General features: G+C 49.2%; 1 protein-coding gene across 1 annotated transcript in view; it reads left to right on the forward strand.

The window, feature by feature from the left end:
* The window catches only part of LOC104163071 (beta-1,4-N-acetylgalactosaminyltransferase 3-like), a 53,219-nt gene that overhangs the window by 19,767 nt on the left and 14,960 nt on the right, over window positions 1-18,492 (forward strand). Inside the window, 3 exon segments of the mRNA XM_009701953.1 lie at window positions 10,077-10,180; window positions 10,846-10,923; window positions 18,109-18,204. Of these exon segments, the coding sequence (XP_009700255.1) occupies window positions 10,077-10,180; window positions 10,846-10,923; window positions 18,109-18,204 (278 nt within the window).

The following is an 18,492-nucleotide window of genomic DNA, read 5'->3' on the forward strand; positions in this document are numbered from 1 at the left end:
TGGTGGCAGGGATTGCTTGAGAAGAACGGGGCCCCACAGCAACGTTTGGTTAAAAGTTCAGCTGCGTCTCAGCTTGTGAATGCCTCCAGGCTTGTTCTCCCTGGGGCAGAGTGGTTTTGGTGAACTCCTCCTGGTTCCCTTTCTTAGTGATTTTTGTTGAGTGTGCTGCACAGGCTGCTTTGAGACCCAAAGCAGGACATTGATGTGGGATTTAGTCAAGAAAGAGGAGAAGCAATATTTCAGAAGTTGGTATTTTGGAATTATGTTATTGGGTAAGAGCTCTGTAAAGAGAGTTTACGCAACTGTGATTCTTCCCCATAGCAACCCATGTTGTGTAAATAAAGCTGGCCCAGAAGCGAGTGTCTGGGCTTTGCAGCCCTTCCCATTGCCCAGTGTACATTTTCTTGAAGGCAGGATGCCTGAAGGGAGGACTGGCAGATTGTTTTGTCCACATGAATTTTGAGCCGGAGCTCAAGTGTCCTCTTGCCCCCTTAGTACGCTGAGGCTTGATACTGTTTTTAAGCCATAGGTATATAGGGTGTTCTGTAACACATCAAATCGTTAGTCCATCTTGCGTGTTTGTCTGCCCTGACTAGCAGTTGGTATTTGATGATGATTCAGAGGAAATCAGTGTTACAAATCGCGCCATTGCTAAATAGAGATGATGGTGTTGGGTTGAGAAGTGCATGTGCAGTTCCTCTGCAAAGAGAGATGAAGTCTGGCATTTAGGGTTAGAGGCCAAATGAAGCTTTTGGCTTAGATTTGGTGTCGCCAGCATCCGATGATAAGTTTCAGACATTCTTGAAGAATATCCTGAAATTCCAGTTGCTTTTTACTGCCATTTTAATCAACATTTGATCATATGTAAACCTAAAGCAGAAGCTGTAACCCTGAGTTTTGAATTGGAATCATGGAAGTGAACTTGTACACAGGGATTGCATCCAAGTTCCTGAAATTCTTGGAGTAGTTTTAGAGCCTTATCCATAACCCATTAACATTAATAGAAGGACTTCATTTGACTCAAAATTTAATCATCAAATTGTTTCTCATCTGACATACCTAGAAAGCAATACCAAAGCAACCACAGCGCTGTCAGTTCCTCTTTGTTATTTAGAAGACTTGTTATATTTCTCTGGTTTTGATATTCATCAGTATGCCTGCTTTTGTTTCCTCCTCAGCACAGCTGTCGGATAACTGTTGTGTTGTCCCACATTTAGGGGTGTCTCTGTCTTCAGGGCTTTCTTCGGTGTCAGAGCAGGGTGTCCCTTGCAGAGCCCTGGGAAGACCAGTTGTTCTGCTACCCTCAAGAACATGGGCAAATGAAAATAGTTTAAACAAATCATAAGAGATTTCTGCAGTGCACTTCAAGAGTGTCGGTTTAGCTCGCTTCCTTGCCTCAAGGTTGGGTCAACCCTACCTGCACTGTTTCTGGCAGATGTTTGTCCAGCCTGTTCTTTATCTTAATTCCTCTCTTCCTTCAGTCTCATCCGTAGACTGCCTCCAGACACCACTGAAACTGATAGCACAGGGTCATAATTTTGTCACAATGCTCACAGAGACCATGGAAACAATACATTTCAGCAGGAGTGGATTACTGCCTTTGAGGTGAATTCAGGGGAAGAAAATGACTACAGCAGCTTTGAGCAAAATGGCAAATAGAAATGGCAAGTAGAGAAATAAATGTGTGGGATTTTTTCATGGAAGCAGTGGATAACATTTTCTACAGCACAAAGTTCCACAGAACTTGACTCAAAATCAAGATCCAAGCAGATATTTTGGGAACGCTGCATCTATAGGGAAGTGGCAAGGTGTTGAGTCTTTAGCAAAATCCCCATCCAAGATAAAAACGAAGGCATTAGCTATGTTCGGTAAAGCAATAACAAATGCTGACTCGAAGGTCTGTGGCACAGTTGATGTTCAGCTTCACATCCTAGACAGCTCCTGTATAAAAATAATCTCTTGGAAAGCTCTTTGAGCAGTCTGTGTCCTGTACTGTTTGGATCACTTGAGAAAAATGCACTTACCAAAGCTTTCTGAAAGCTGCATGGATGACCTTGTTGAATTTTCTTGAGCACAGTTGCAAAAAGAAAAACAGATGGCAAAGACTGCTGAGCATAGAATTGCCATTTTCTTTCTTTCTTTATTTTTGCAGGATTTTTGCAGGTATCTCCCTGTGCTCAGGGGAGGGAGGCTGCATACCTATGTTGCTTCTTATTCATTGCATTTATTCAGATACCATGGACATCAAAGCAACAGATCAGTTCATGCTTGAAAGCGTTTAGAAACATGCTTCTTTTTGCAAGAAGTCCTTACTGCTGTTAATGATGATCCTGTACATACAAATAAAAGTGGGCAGGAAGCCTCCCAGGTCTGTCTTCGAGCGCAGTGCATATGAATTGCTTCAATGAGCTGGTGATATATGGAGGCAAATGTTAGCTTTAATTAACTTGTTACTGCAGTAGAACAGGCCTTTATTGCCTCTCGTGTCTCTAAGGGCATGGCTTCACTGGTGCCTCCAGATGAATGGGAGAGTGCTGGGAATACCACTTCCAGTGATCATAACCAAGTGGAACATCTGCTTTTCATGCTGGTCACCTTAAGGGCCAGATAGGAATTTTTTAAGTTGTTATTATTTTTTTTATTTAAAAAACCAAACAGACTGTATGCAGAGCTGCAGAGTGTGAGTCAGCAGCTGAGGATGTGGTTGCTGGGAGTGAATTGGTAGAAACCCATGCAGATGTTCCAGGATTAAAGGTATTTTTGTTCCAAAAATAATGTCAGATGTTACTGCTTACCAAAAAAAAAGGGGGGCAGGGGGGAGAAAAGCATGAAACTGGAGTCCATGAAGTAGCAAATTATTTTGATCTTAAAAGCAGGCATAAAAATCAAAAGTTAGACTTGTATCAAAACATCTGATTCTGTGCTCTTCTGTCAACCTGCCAATTTTTCCAAGTGCTGCAAGTATTGTAGTTCAAGCAAGCCAAACATCATCTCCCATCAGTAAATGGTTTGATGCAAATCCCATGTTTTAAAGACAAGGACTGGCAAAAGCCTGGCTTGGTAACTGTGATACTGCTCAAGTCCTCTTAATCTTGGTATGACTGGAAGCAGCTCTTTTTAACACCGGCTGGGGCTGTTTTGAGAAATCCATTTCTGTGCATGGAGAACGCTAAAAGTGAGAGATGGTTTGCTTTTGATGGCAGTATCTTACGAGGAGGGCTGTAAAGAGTAAGCCTGTGTGCAGCACGGTGTCTCGCAGGCAAGCACACCACAATTGCAGGACACTGCCACGCGTTCTCTAAATTAAAGAGTTGAGCTTGCCAGCAGGCAATGATTTTAACTGCACAGCTATTATGGCCATAATGTTGAAAACATGTTTGGTTAAGATGACCTGTGGATTACTGCGAAAGAGTAGCAGAATAGAAAGCATTTCTCCCCTCTTTGCTGTGGAAGTTAGTGCCAAAATCAGGGTCTTTTGTCTTATGTTCCTGAAAGCAGCAGTAGGTGCTCTTTTCTCAGACTTCATTTGAGTCAATATTTCCTCCTTCCCCTGAAAAACAAAGTGCCCTGCTCTTTCCCCTTCCCCAGTCTAATCTTTCGGGGCTCCTTAGTGCAACTTTGCATAGGTAGAAGAGAGGAAGGTGAGAAGGGATTAAGTTGCATGGTCAGAGAGGTGAGGATGGGCAGGAGAGGACGTGTCTCCATTGCTCAGGGCCCCTGTTGGCTGTAATCACCCTGGGCAGGGGATTACAGCTGGGCAGCCGAAGCTGGGCCTCTGTGGCCGGGCACCTCAGGGGGCTGCAGGTCATAGCCTTTCTTCCATGCTGACAGCAGCTCCTGAACCTTCTCTGCCTTCAGCTTGGCAATGCAGATGAGCAGTAGTTTGCAATTGTTTTACTCTAACAAATGCTAGTTTGAAACAGAGGCATTTCTGGAGCTGACTTAGGAGCTTAGCCCCATATTTTGAAGGATGGCGCAACTGGCAGCAACATCATGGGCTTTCTCACTCAAATCCAGCAATGCATCTCCATATACGTATCCTTGCTGAGCTTTCAGGAGGCAGGCAATATTTGGCAGATAATCTTGTGGCATAGATGGATTTCATGATTTAACTAGGGCAATGGAAATTTTTCGTGGCAGAAGCAAGATTTGAATTTTATCTTCGACAAAACAGGTTAGTGCCCCAGCCGTTGCTTATCAGTTCCTCCCTTCCTGTATGAAATCCATTTCCTATACCTAGAGGGCAAGAGCAGCAAGGCGTTATTTGGTGGGTGAATCTGGAAGTGGGACTGCATGAGTGCCCTGGGTAGTTACGTCTGCTCGTTTTCCTCTCGTTCCTGAGTGCAGTCCTCTGCCTTTTCCTCCGTCATACTTCATGTACTTTTAGTGTTCTGCAGGTTATTGTTAGAATTTGCAAACTCGCAGACAGTAAAGCCATGCAGTTTCAAAAAGCAGTGAATTGGAGTTGTAACTGAAGGAAGAATGGAGTAATTTATGTCTGGGCACGCGGTCTCTAACTTGTGATTTATCCCTGGAGGAGGTCAGCAATCATATTTGCAGGGTTCTGCACTGACCAGAAATGGAACAGTTTGCAGGGCTCCCCCTGTAACACCAGACTTCATAACTTCTTGAATCCTTTTAACTCCAAGAGTGTTGTTCTGATCTTGACCTGAGGACAAGCAGTTCGCTCTTTTCTGCCTATGCTTTCTATTGACTTAATTTAAGTAACCAGAGAGACTCTCTTGGCCCAGCTCTACCCTTGAATGATTTTTTTGGTAGTTCCTCTGCCCCCTTGTTTGTGATTCAGGACTTGACCTAACCTTCACTCACCCCTATGACCAGAAATCATTGGCTCTTCCTTTTCACTTTACCCTTCCCGCACATCTCTGTTTTCAGGAGGTCACTTTACACCTCATCTTTATGCTTGGTACACTTGATGGTGTGGGGCTGCATTCATGTGTGTGGTAGACCAGGAGGTGGGCGTTACTTCCCTTGCAGCGTGGCACTAGCAGTAGGGGTTTGCTGTGGTCAGGGTGCGTGAAAGGCATGTCAAACTCTCTAAATACCCTCTTCCCCAGAGCGTGATGCAGTGCTGCCTTGGCCAGCTGACAAGGAGGTGACCGCTATCACACTGCAGCCAGGAAACTGGCTGCCTGGGGTGCACCACACAGCATGGCAGCTTCTCCCCATGATCTCGCTGGCCAGAAGTATTTCGTTCCTGGACTACAACCCCACTGCCCGTGACACCCAGCGTCATGTGGCGGGTGAAGGCACTCCCAGTGCACTGCCTGTGTGAGTGGGGTATAATCTAAATGAGAGTAACTGGGGCAGGAGGTAGAGTTGAGGGTCGTGTTCGGGGCAGGAGGCTTGATGTATATGCATGTGAGAGACTGCACATAGCTCCCTGTGAGTTGAGCTCCTATGTCATGTTCAGTTTCAAGCAACCTTCCCCAGCATCTTTTGGACTAGTATATTTGCCAGGCATCTAATGGTAATATCTGGGGAGTATTGAGTACTGCACCTGCATACCTGTTCAGCCAGGAATAATACTGGGAAAATCACACTGAAGTCCTGTGGGATGACAGCAAGTTGAAAAAATTAAACCAGGATAAGAGGAAAAATAGGACCGTCCAAGAGAGGGTCAAAACGTCATGCCATGCTGAGGGGTCTTTGGGCACTGCAGCTAATGAAGAACAAAACCCTGCTTCGTAACTGCCATTTTTTTCTTGCCCTGTCCATGCAACGAAAGAGAAGTAGGACAGTCTCGGATCAGAAGGAAAATGCTTTTTGTATAAACCAGCCTGTGGACCTGCTGTTTCCTGAGGCTGCTGAGTGAAATAATTTAGCAGGGTTACAAAAGGACTGAATGGCATGTGGGTGTTAATAGCATTTGCAGCTATGTAAGCAGCAGTAACAACAGCAGAGTAATTAAATCTCATCCTTCAGAGGGGAAGCTGATCACCTGAGTGGGGCTGGGATTTCCCCCTTGCACAATTGCCAGGTGCCTTCACCGGCTAATTGAAATATGGAGTGCTGGCTGGGGCCAAGGGCATGAGAGTGGCTTGATGGATCTAATCTCTGAACAGACAGAGCAGCTCTGGTCACGCTCCTGCCCCGAGGCCTGATAGCTCCCTGGGTACTGCTATCTGTTATCTCTGGCTGCAGCTTTCTGCTTTTTTAATTTTTATTTTCTTTTTTTTTTTTTTTCTCTTGAGCCAAGCTTCAAATGTATTGCTCTGGCTGAGTCATAACTGCTGGATGAGATCTCTCCATCTCCACTTGCTATTCCTGCAGCTTCCTTCACTGACTTTTAACCTGAGAGCAGTAAAAAGCATAGCTGAGAACAGGCAGACATGGCCCTGGGCCCTGACCAGACCCAAGGCAAGAAACGTCTTCATCTTATTTCCTCTTGTTACAGCTTTTCTGTCCCTTAACAGTTGGTCTGCTGGCTCTGTGGGCAACTGGCTCCAGACTGGCTGCCTCTTGTGGGGGTTTCTGCTGTAGGATGCAGCATCTGTCTCAGCCTCCTCTTCACCCTCTTTTCCTTTTCTTTGTGTCCACCTGCGTCTATTTCCTGAAGCAAGCTCAAGTCCTGAGGGCTTTCCATCTCAAATCCAAGGGGGCAGCTGAGGCTCAGCCCCAGTGGGTATTAGGGACCTCACCAGGCAACTGCCAGCCCGCCTGATGGGAACAGGGAGAAAAAGGATCCGTTTTCTCTGAAGAAGAGCCACTTTCACATTTCTAGGTGGTGGCTGATCCCTGTGAGGCTTGAAGCTTGAACCACTGGTGCACAAAAGCAGAAAGAAAGGTGGATCTCTGCTTGTAGAAAGGAGGTCGGCCAAGTGTCTGGTTGTAGACATAGGGAAAATGTCCTGGAGGTTGGAGTGAGGATAAAAAACGCAGTTTGAGTGTGCTCTGTGCAAAACCCCTGTCTTTGCCATCTGTCTGCCCTTCTGCCCCTCCACAGTGCCTTTGAGAATATCTCCTTGCTCATCAGGTCCCTCTCGGCATAAATTTGTAGAAATCTCCCCGTCCACCATGCACTGGTGCCACCTGCGCCGTCGCAGGCAGGGATGGTAAAGGGGCAGGTCTGATGTCACACTGAGTATGGTATAACTGCAGGTCGCTGGAAGCATGGATGCTGCTGTACCCCGGCTACAACGGCATCCCCCTCCCTGGGATCTACTGTGGTGCTTACATGGTCACCAGCCCGTTGCGCAAGCTGGCCTAGCACAAAGCCGTGCACCGGCCTTTCCTCTGGGCTGGATTTTGGGTGAATTGCTGCCGTGAACCATCCCTTGTGGCTGTGGGGAGGCTGGTCCTGATGCCAAGGAGAGGGAGTATGTGGCAGCAAGGCTGGCTACTGCTTCTCCAAGCTATGCCTGCATCACTGTTGCCTTCCTTGGAGGTGTTTGAGGTGAAAAAATAGCCTTGGAAAACAGCCAGTGTGCTTTGGGAAGTGATGGGAAGTGCTTCGGGAAGTGATGCCCAGAAGAGAGAAAGGCCAGGAGCTGGCTGGTGTGTCTGTCTGACAGGCTAAAGGCAAGAAACAGTGGCCCATCATCTTCAGCTATTCACCTGGCTGTGGGACAGGCTCTTCCCAAGCCTTTGATTTCTATCTCTACAGTTTTTTGCCTTTTCCCATCCTAACCAGAACCGGTTTTGTAAAGGGGCTGGAGCAAAACCATCAAAGCTAACAGTTCTGGCATTCCCTCTTAATAATACTGAAGTGTTTGCTGAGGTATTTTAGTTCCTGCTTACTGCTTTTTCCCAGGCGTATTCTTGTTGACTTTAAATAGCTATCAAGAAAGTGCTCCAGCCAGCTGGGCTGCTGAGCGGTGCTCACGGAGAGCTCGAGGATGGGCTGAACCTGTGGTAGCCCACCTTGCTCTGGTGCTCTTGAGACAGAGCAGTGGATGTAGCCACAGGGTCTGCCCTCCAGCTGTCACGCAGGAGGGGATACCTGCAAGGTGATGTCTTGAATCCTGTGGCCTGTCCTGGGGAGAAAACCTCGGTCAGCAGTTGGCCTCTGCAGGTCATCTGGCTGCAGGAAGCTGGAGGAGCTATGTCTCTTTTCTATAGCTCCCTCCCTCCTCCTAGTGAGGAAAGCATGGGCAAAGCCAGGTTCTTCTCCAAGGGTGCCCCGTGGAGGTCTCCAGGGAAAAGCCAATCTTTTGAGAAGGAAGTAGGTTGCCAAGAACTTTCTCTAATTCTCTGAAAATCATTTCCTAACACGTTGGGGAATTAGCCTGCCAAAGTACAAATTACCCGGCAAGGAAATCGCTACCTCCAGATTAATTCCTAGCTGTTTTGTCTCTTCCCTGTTTGACTGATGTAAGTGTTAGGTAAATATTTGTACAACACAGAGAATTGCCGCCCTTTCTTCTCTTTTCCAAGGGTCAGGGAAATGTCACTCGTTGGCACTTGTGTGCAGGCGGGCTTCTGTGTTTGCTGTGAGGCGGGCTGTGTGCCAGCCATGCACAGGAACCAAAGCACGGACCAGCCCGGGAGTTGCCGCGGCGGAGCGGCCGGCTGTGGTGGCCAGCATTCTCTTCCCAGGAGAGGCAGGTTCCTGATGCTTCGGCCTGAGCTTATTCCACAGAGCAGTGAAGTCCTGAGTTGAATGAATTGAATGAACAATGAAAGCAAATAATCTCTCCCCTCTGCACAAAAGAAAAAAAACTGCTTCTCTTGATGTCCTTCCTCAGTGAATCTCCTGGAGTGAACTGACTATGGTTGCCATTTATTAATTTTATTTCTGTTTTACTTGGTTCCTCTCTAATGTAGCCAGTCCCACTCTTCTGGGTCTCTCCTCTGGAAAAAAGTGTGTTCCCCTCTCCTACTACTACAATGAGCCCTCAAAGTACCGAGCGCTGAGTTTCATGCAAACTACAAAGTCTGTTTCAGCCCCATTGCAAGTGGAGCCATGTGCCCAGCTGCAGAACACCCAGAAACAATGGTTCCTGCCTCCTTGCTCTGAACGAGGTGGAAGCTCACCAGTTATACATTATATTATGTGAAGATACAGGAATTTCTCTTTTCCCATGACAGTCAGTCCCTGAAGCATGAGATGTGCTTAGCTGCATTAATCAGTAGATTACTTACCCAGAGTGTCTGACTGAAAAATCTTCTGCAGAAGATAAATACTGATGTTGATTTTTTAGTCATAGTCTTAAACTGGTAGCCCCAGATCAGAATCTGGGGGTGGGAATACCTAGGTCAGAAATTTGTGGCTGTTCAGCATCTAACAGGGCCTGAATGAAACCCACACATCTAAGCCAACACTCGTGTCAGGAAAGCAGGACAGCCTAGTTGCCTCTGAGTATTGTCTCTCAGTTGCATCTCTGACTACTTACTTTCACATTTTCCGCATTTCTTGCACTTTCTTTTCATTAATTGTCCCCTCTTTCACCACATCATAGGAGGCAGCTTCAACATCTGCACTTTCTGCGCACCTTTGCCAGACCCTGCAGCACCCAGATTCAGGAGCAAGTAGAGACAGAGCTTTACAACCCTGTTTGTAGGTGTAATAACAGACCAAGAGCTTAGCACAGCCAGGGAGGGGGTCCCATCAGGTGCGTTCTTTGCTGTCATTTCCTTCAAGAAAAGATCGAAAGCTTTTATTGTGCAAATGGGTGCATATTCAGAATAATATTCTTTTGATGGTTAAATTTATTAGTAATCTGGTTATTGTCTTATTTTTCTTTGGGATTACTAGTTAAAAAAATTGATGTTCTTTAGTTTGACCAATGGGATTATCTGAGGGATCTACAAAGAGGTTCCCAGTCCTGTGGTGATTAATGGAATCTCTGACATGTGTTTTAGAACTATGATGAATCTTTAATATAACAGTTTAATAATAAGAAGGGAAGAGCTTTTAAGGAAGACAAAGGCAATTTCTCTCTCTGTGTCACTCTGCCAGCTCCAAGTAATGTAAACAACTCCTGGTCTCTGCTGGACCGTTCCAGAGTGTTAGAGGTATCTCAGCCTTGTAAAGGACCAGTTTATTCTGGTAACTGCCACGGCTTCTTTTTTTAGCTTGTACTCTGACATCTCTTTCTGTTTCATCTGCGCAGGATACGAAAGCTGGAGGGAGCTGGCTAAGGCTTTGGCAGACACGAATGTCCCAGGTGGGGACCCAAGCCTTCAGTTTTACTATCCACGGAAGCTGGGATACCAGGTGAGGAGGCTTGAGATGTCTTCTGAATGTTTAGAAGGGCAAACCTTCCTTTCTGATGCTGGCCCCAAGAGACAGCTCTCTCTCCACACAGAAAAGAGAGCATGCCACAGGGCAGAATCTGAGCTGACTCACAGCAGTGAGAATGTACAATGACTCCGCTGTACTCAATTAAGTTATTTTAGATATACTAAGCTACAGCAGTGGGCTGAAGCTGGCTCAGTATGTGGCACAGGAAGGTAGCACTGAGCAAGATAGAAGTAGAAATCAAAGGTCAGGAGAGGGTTTGTAGCCCTCCAGTGAAGCACATCTCAGTACTGTTGCCTGAAGGAAGTGCTGGAAGAACTATTGCTTGGACCTTTTTGAAACAAGGATGGGGAGGGGGCAGAGGTAGAATGTCCTAAGTTTTAACTCTGTGCTAGCAAACAGTTATAAAGCGCTGGTATCCTTTCCCCTCAGTAGCTCACCATGGAAATTTGCTGTCAGAAAAGCCAGAGAGCATTTTCACCTCACTATGGCCATGATAGTTGGCCTGTGCTTTGGAAGGGGAGCTTGGGAACTTGCTTTTCTCTCACGTGTTCTTGTGACCAGGTTTGAGCCCTCTTGTATAGGTGTCAGTGCCGGGTCATTTATCAGGTTATTTTGACTTTCTTCTATGTGTATTTCAGAATCAAGAGCTGCAAAGAGGTGGGAAGAATAAATCGAATTATGCCGCTGTGGACAGCCCTGTCCCATGGATGCCAGAGGTGGGTGCCTTCCTCCATCATTTTGCGTGAGGGAGCTGTAGGTAGAGACCTGCACAGCGAGAACAGAAGGCAGGGACCTCTGCTTGGAAATTCATTTGCTTCACTAGAAGTCCATTTCCTATCACCTCCTCCTGGCTTAACGACACTTACAGACCTGACTAATCATCTGGAAAGACAGGAGTGTCTAGATTCCTGATAATTTGGTGTTTCCACCAGCTATCAAGGCACCAAGCACTCACCCACAATTTCCTGAGAGCAGGCAGCCCGCTACCTTCCTGAAAGGTGAAGTTTATTCAAGGCTGGGAGTGCTTAGGGCCAAGCTTTCAACAAGCAAAGCACGACTGTGGCACGCAGAAATGTCACGCTCTGCTCTTGCTCTGGCATTTGCCTGCTATCCAACCCCTGTGTGTCATACATAGAGATTTCTCCACTTCAGTGACACTTTTGATGAACAGAGACCTTCTCTGGTGACCCTTGAAGACTGGGGTAAACATTCCCTTTGTTTCCTTCATGCCTCATTTATTCTTTCCTCCCCTGTTCCCTTATCTCACCATTCCTCTTCAGATAAAGGAGCAATGCAGCCTGCTTATAACGAGAGGGACACCAGCCAGGGGGCATTTAGCTAATGGAGTCAGCTCACTAAATTCCTCAAGGTGATTAGAGACCTCCACAAATTAGAAGGGCCTTTGCAGCTCCTCTGGGGAGGGAGCAGGCTGCTGTCCCTGTGCTCCGGGCCTGAGGTGATCACCGGTGGGCCGAGGGGAAGCGTCTACCTCCAGCCATCACGTTGAGCAGTTTAGGTCCCTGCAGCATGAGCTAAAGCTTTCCTGGAAGCAGCCAGCACCAGTCACCTTCCAGTGCCCAGAAGCAAACCAGACCATTGATCTGCTCTGCTGCCTTCGCTCTGGTGAGTGCCGGTCCAAGCTGGAGCCTGGGGGCTTCCTCCGGCCGCAGGGCTTTGCAGGCAGCGTGCAGGCAGGGCTGCTTCCCAGATGAGCAGCCTCTGGCCAAGAGCCAGCGGGATGTCAGGGCCAGGACTGCTGCTGTGCACAGGGATGACACTGAGCATTTACTGCTCCCCTCTCCCACGGCACCGGGTGATACAGGCTTTGCGTGGCATCCCCCAGCTTCGCTGAGGCTTTGCTGATGTCTCTGATACCCTCCCTGGTGATTTCTCAAAAGGTGTTAGTCTTGAAACCTGCTGGCTGTGGTATGTGCAATGAGCCTTTACTGGGTTAGAAATGCAACTGGCAGGGTACGTGCTGTGGCTTGGGTGAAGGTATGTGTTTAGCACAGGGCTGATGTGCAAAGCCCTCTGCTTTGCTGGTGGGTGCCACGGTGCTGGGCAGGGCGCCCACCAGCCTGCAAACCTGCCGCCCCGGTGTGGTGCTGCCAAGGGGGGAGTGAGCAGAGAAGTGTTCTGGCCAAGAGGAAGGGGTAGGCCTGGAGATGTGCTGTGTGGGATGGTCTTACACCTGGAAAGGTGCTGCGTGCCTCCTGCCTTGTCCTGCACTGCTTCCTTTTGAGGAGGAGAGCTCTGCCAGGTAGCGGGGCTGTTGCCTCAGACCAGCTGCATTGGGAGCTTGTGGGTGCCCGAGTCCCCGGCCGTGCCCTGTGTCAGGTGTGCATGGCAGTTGTGTCACGAGAAGACTTTGAGTCCCAGGGCATACAGATACCAGACTGGGGAGCTGGTTTGGGTGGCCTTGCCCCACTCACATGCCCTGCCATGCCATTCTCCCTCATCAGCCCTGCTCTCTAATGCTGCTCCTGTGAAGCACCCATGTCCTTCACCAGTTTTCTCTTTGTCACTATGAGACAAAATTTCCTGCCCTTGCTGAGGCACTGTCTGTACCCTGAGGGCCAGCAGAGCCACCCTGGCTGCAAACAGGGCAGCAGTTCACTGGTACCAACTGCAGGAGATGGAGAGGGATCCACAGGCACAGCTCTGTATGGAGCTGCTTGCTGTCCTCTTAACCACCGGCTGAAATTTCTCCTGGTCTGGGGATTAAATTTTTCTGTAACTCTGCCCAAATTAATTACCCAGGGTCTATGATCCCATTGTGCCCTCCCCGCAGCATCTCTAAGAACTTAATTGCAGCCTGATTCCTGGGGTGAGGAGCAGCAGGTTGCCTCCCACAGGTTGGGGAGCTGGGCTTTGTTTGAATAGAGAGGTATATTCCTGACAAACATAAATAATTAATGGGGTTGCAGGGTGAGCTGGCAGCCAAGATGGCCAAAAAAAGACAGGTTTCAATTTACCTCTTTCAATTTCAGGAGATTAAATCACCGGTTTAAGTCTTCAGCCTTGGATAATGTGGTGGGAAAGTGTGCGTGTAGGAAATCCCTAATGAAGTTATACTCTGCGTATGGGGGAAAGCAGGGTTCAGCCTCACTCCTGGGTTCCTTAAGGTGCCTGTGCACGTGATCTCTACCCTCACTGTCCCTTGCAGGCACCAGAGCAAAGTCTTCCAGCTCCCAGCGTCATCCACTGCCTCCTCAGGTTGGAGACATGTAGGGCATTTTGTTTCATTAATTCAGAAAGGTGCCTGGCTATCGCCAGGGCAAACCTGCCCTGTGGGACCATGAGTGACACCATTTGGCCCTGCTGTAGGTGTTGGGGGAGGATTTTCAGAAATGTGCCCAGTTAGCTCGATCATTAGCATTTACCTCTGCAAAAGCCTCTGTTCAGCTCTGAGAGGAGAAAGGTCTGGGCTGCGCTGGGGGGCATTTAAAACGTGTGTCCCTCCCTTCATGTCTGTGCAGCCTCAGGACTTCCTTCTCTCTGGAAAGAGGTGTGAGGGATGTCCAGGAGCACAGCCCCTTGCAGGCAGCGCCTGTATAGGTGCATAGGTGCTGCACGAAACCAGAGCATTGTGCTAGGGCATTCTCCTGCTACCAAACCTGCCCTGAGAGGAAGCATCCTTTCCTTAGAGGACTAAAAGGCAAAGCTATTGCTGCTTGCTTGTCCCTGCCCACGTCCCTTCCTCACCCGCTCGTGCCCGTCAGGTGTCAGGGCTCGGTGGGACAGTGGGGTTTTGTTGCTAACTTGTCTTGATGGATTCCCACAAGTGCCCGGCACGGCAGAGCTTGCAGCGAAGCCCAGCTGCTGGCTGCTGAATGTCACCCAGTCAGGGGAGCTGGGCCAGGCAGGAGGAGGGGCCGTGGCCACTCTGCAGAGACAGAAGAGTCTTATAAACTCATGAGTTTCCAGTTGGCAGCACAATGTCGCCTTTCTTCCCTGGCTCAGGCCCTCTCTGTGCGCAGTTTATCATCCCCAGTGCTGTGCATTCCTTGGGCTGCACGCAGCTACGCAGCTGATTTCCCTCTGAGATGCCCAAGCCGCCTGGTATTAAATTAGGAAAGATTCTCCATCCTGCTCCAGTTACAGTGCAGCAGGTCGTGTCTCTGCTGCTGCAGTCCTCCCAGCTTTGCTGCTTGCCCTGGCCTCTGCTGCTGCGTCGCCTTTCTTCCCTGGGGCTCCTTGCTCACCAGGAGCCACTGGGTGTGTGGGGCCACCCCCCTGGGTGGTTTTGACATAATAGGGCTTGGGCTAGGAAGAGAGGTGTGTGCTTTCTGTGTGCCTGATCCTCCTTTACAGTCTGCTTCCCTAGGAGGGGCTGATAATCTAAAATTCTTCGCTAGAAGGAAGCAGAAATACCAAGTCTCTTAACACAAGGCCAGGGCTGCAGGCAGGGGTTAATTCGGCATGCTCAAAAAATGGGGCTCGGAGCCCAGCCGCACTCCCGAAGGTGCGGAGGCTGCTGTGTCAGCACGGAAGCAAAGGCCTGTCCCAGCTCTCCCCTCCCTGCCCTTGTTAGGGTTCAGCTCCCCCCTCCCTCGGGCAGCGCTGTCGCTTTGTGCCCATGGCATTGTGCTCAGGAGGGTATCAGCCTGCCCAGACCTCATTGGGAAGAACGGCACTTGCACACGTGCTCCTGGGCATACTTGTGCCGTGCTGACGGTGCCCTTGGTGCCTGACCTGTGCCTGTTTTGGATCCAAACTGGGTTCTTGCAATGCTGCTATTTCAGCAGGGTGGAGACAAGCAACTGGGAGCTGGGGTTGGGTCGGGGAGGAAGCCAAGGGGCAGGAGGAGCCCTCTAAATGGAAAGGCGCAGACCACGTAATACCAGCTCTCATTGAAAGCCCAGACTCTTGGCTTCCATTCCTGGTTCTGGCCAAATCAGTCTATCCAAAATTTTCAAAGCCGATGTTTTTAAGGGGAGAAGGGGAACTTAACTTTTTGCTTACCAGGTCCTAAATTTCCAGCCCTTTGAAAACCAGGGCCAGGTAGTTCCAAGCTGGGAAGTCAAACTCAGTAGCCATGTTTTAGAAAGTCCATCAACGTTTCTCAGGAGTTGTGTGCATGAATTGGGAATGATGGTGCTGCTTATCTATTGCTGCAATCTGCAAAAGCCCCAAGCAGGAGATTCTTACTGCATGTTCCAGAGCAGACCCAAATAGCAAATGGAGGAATTTCTCAGCTGCCTGCAATGGCAGCCATGAGTTGAGTTGGAGGGACAGAGGTGATAGAGTTTCAAAACAGCTGCTGCACTGATGACTCGTGGGAGCCTAAAATTAAAGCCTAGCTCAGTTTTCAGTCCCAGAGCAGCCATCACTTATCTGTCAATAAGGTTCTTCTTTTCCCTTTCAGAGGAAGCAGAGGGTAAGTTAGGCTGCTGCAGCTCGGGAGAAAATCTGTTGCTTTAGAAAAGGCTCTGAAACAGCATGCAAGAAATGCTGTTATTTACCAGTTAATTATTTCTAATAGCTGTGAGCGCAGTAAAGAGAAGCAATCTCATTAGCTCCTACCAGAAGCTCTTCTCAGGTGGCTTTGTAAAGACTTTGGAGACAGAGATGTCACGTTAGAAGTCGCAGGGACCATCTCTTACGGCATTCATGGAGCACATAGTGCAGTGGTGTCTGCTTTATTTTTTAGTAGGCTGCCCTCTCCCTAATACTGCCAAACTCTGCAGAAAAGTATTGTATTAGAATGGGGTTGGTCCAGGTTTCCTCTGCAAACATTTGAGCAAGTCTAGCCACTCTTTTGGGACATCCCTCATAAAGATCTGTTTTGGCATTTAGGTTACCCCATGCCGAAGCCAGCCCAGCTCCATTGCAGTCCTGAGCCTCAGGAGCATCGTTTTTGCCAGGAAGGGACTGCAGTCCTAGCCTCTCCACAGTGTGGGAGTGTTGTGCTACGTTTGATAGAGATCTGAGCCTGCTATCTGCAGTGTGCAAACAATTCTCTAAGAAGAAAAACCAGCATCACTTGTAGATAGCAGCAAGCTGCCGTGAGACTCAGTTTCTGGCAGTAACTTGCTGTGGGAGCCCAGCCTGTTCACCTCAGTTCATGTTCCACAGGAAACAGCAATTGTCATTATTTGATTTGGCTGAGAAAAGTAGTGTAAGACCCTTGGGTGTGCACCTGGGTTGGGCCAAAGGGCATGGGACTGCCCAGCAATTATGTTCCAATTCAGTGTTTGTCACGCTTGCAGTGATTTATTTGTATTGCAAGTCCCTGCAGGGTCCCAGGGTTCTCTTGGCTGCATCCATCACCCCGAGCCCTCTGTGTAGTTCCTCTCTGGTTTTGTGCAGCATCTCTCTGGGCAATTACATCCACTTTGTCTCGCTGCTTTTCCTCTTGCCTGATGGGCAGAATCCAGGGTGAGGGATGTCAGCAGAGGAGGAAAGAATAGGAGATAGTAGTCGGGGACAACATGGGCTTGCAGACATCAGTCAAGCGCTGGCAGTGTGGACACCAGTGAGAGAGGGCTGAGAGACCACTCAAGAACAGCAGTGGTTGTCAATGTGTTTTGCCTGGCACACAGAGATGGTTTTCACGTGCATGACTAAAGCCCACAGCTTGCAAAAAGCATTACTGCGTAAGCTGGTGCCAGGCCAAGTCTGCTCTGTGTCCTTCCTTCAAGCCACAGTTTATTACAAAACAAAACCCCAACCCACTATCCTGGGAAAAATAACTCCGTGAAGCACTTTCTCTGCCAGGAATGCATGGAGGGGTTGGGCTCTCCTCCACCGTGCTGCTTCAGCCCTGCTAGAGACTCCCCAGCAAAAACTAAGAATTTGCTGCCATCTGTAGACATTTGGGCACTGTTCAGGCAGTTTCCCGAGCCCTGCTCACACAGCCCTTATATAGGCAAGACAGCGGTGGCAAAACCTCCTCAGTCCCAAGGCAACCTATTCCTTTCTTCAGCATTTCACCATCTAAGGTAGCTTCTACAGTCTCCAGCAGATTTATTCTCCGCTGTTGGATGCGGGTCCTGCGAGGAGGGTTTTAGCATCCAGCTCCACTGGTTGCAGGCAGAGAGCTTGGACTTTGCTGGGGGGGAGCCAGCTCCTCCCTTCTGACAAAAAGAAAGTCTGTCCCCTGAGGAGTGTATTGCTGAAACCTCACAGTGGCCAGCAAGCTTTTCCCAGCAAAGCTGTGCTCCAGGTCTCCGCTGGGCACCAACAGCCTCTCCTGACAGGGCTGGCTGGGTAGCGGGGACAGCCACCCGTACCCACACTGCACACCCTTCTACGCTGTCCGAGAGGGGACCCCCACTCCCTCTGGTATTTCTGTGTACTTGCGGGCACATGGAGGCCATGCTGCCCACTGACCCACCTGTGCTGCTGGTCCCCAGGCTGCTGAGCTTCCATCTCACTGTCCCCACCATCCTCTGTGAGTTTTACCTCGCAGACATGCTTTGAGAAGGTGATCTGCCATCTCTCTTCCCTAGGGTGTCCCCTCTTCCTTGGGTCAGGAAAATAGCCCTGCAATGGTGAGGGAGTTCAAAACACCCTCTTAGAGGACATAAGACCCTACACTCTCTTTGCTGGATCATGGGGGGCTATTGCCACCCTACAGCATGTCCCACACCATGGCCTTAGAGCACAGCACCTTCTTGCTGGAGCAAAATGGAGTGAACCCCAGCCACATAACTGAGATGTTCGGGGCATTATCACAGTTCCCTGGCGCCATTCACACTGTCACCTGTGCCAATCCCAAAACCTCAGCAGATGAGGAACAGGGGTCTGGACTCATGTCTCCTGCAGACCAGCCCATCGCAGCAGCAGCAGCATCTTCCTTCGCTCCCACAAGTGCTCCAGTGCTGGGAGCTGTGGCAGAGGTTGGCAGAACAGGGGAGGGACGTAGCGATTTATGGTGTCCCACTTCTGCCCCCCAGTTCCAGGGCCAGGCCAATCTGCATGTGTTCGAGGACTGGTGCGGCAGCTCCACTGAACAGCTCCGGAAGAACCTCCACTTCCCCCTCTTCCCCCACGTGAGTAAGACTGCAACACCCTCTGTCCCACGTTTTCCATCTCTGCTTCCCAGCTGGATCACCCCTGCTCCGTTCGCATCCTGTCCCTATCCCTCTCCATCATCTTCTCTGTCCTTCACCTCCTGAGCATTCATCACCTCTGTCTCCATCGCCTCCTCTGTCCTGCCGAGGGAGCAGGAAGCTTTCACAACGGTTCAGTGGTGGCAGCTCTTCTGCGGCACAGGGGGGGCTCATTTTACCCATGCTGGCCTGCCAGCCCTCGGACACAGGGTGAAGAAGCCCTATATT

This window comes from Cariama cristata, unplaced genomic scaffold (assembly GCF_000690535.1).
Source record: "Cariama cristata isolate BGI_N322 unplaced genomic scaffold, ASM69053v1 scaffold5726, whole genome shotgun sequence".
NCBI classification, from domain to species: Eukaryota; Metazoa; Chordata; class Aves; order Cariamiformes; family Cariamidae; genus Cariama; species Cariama cristata.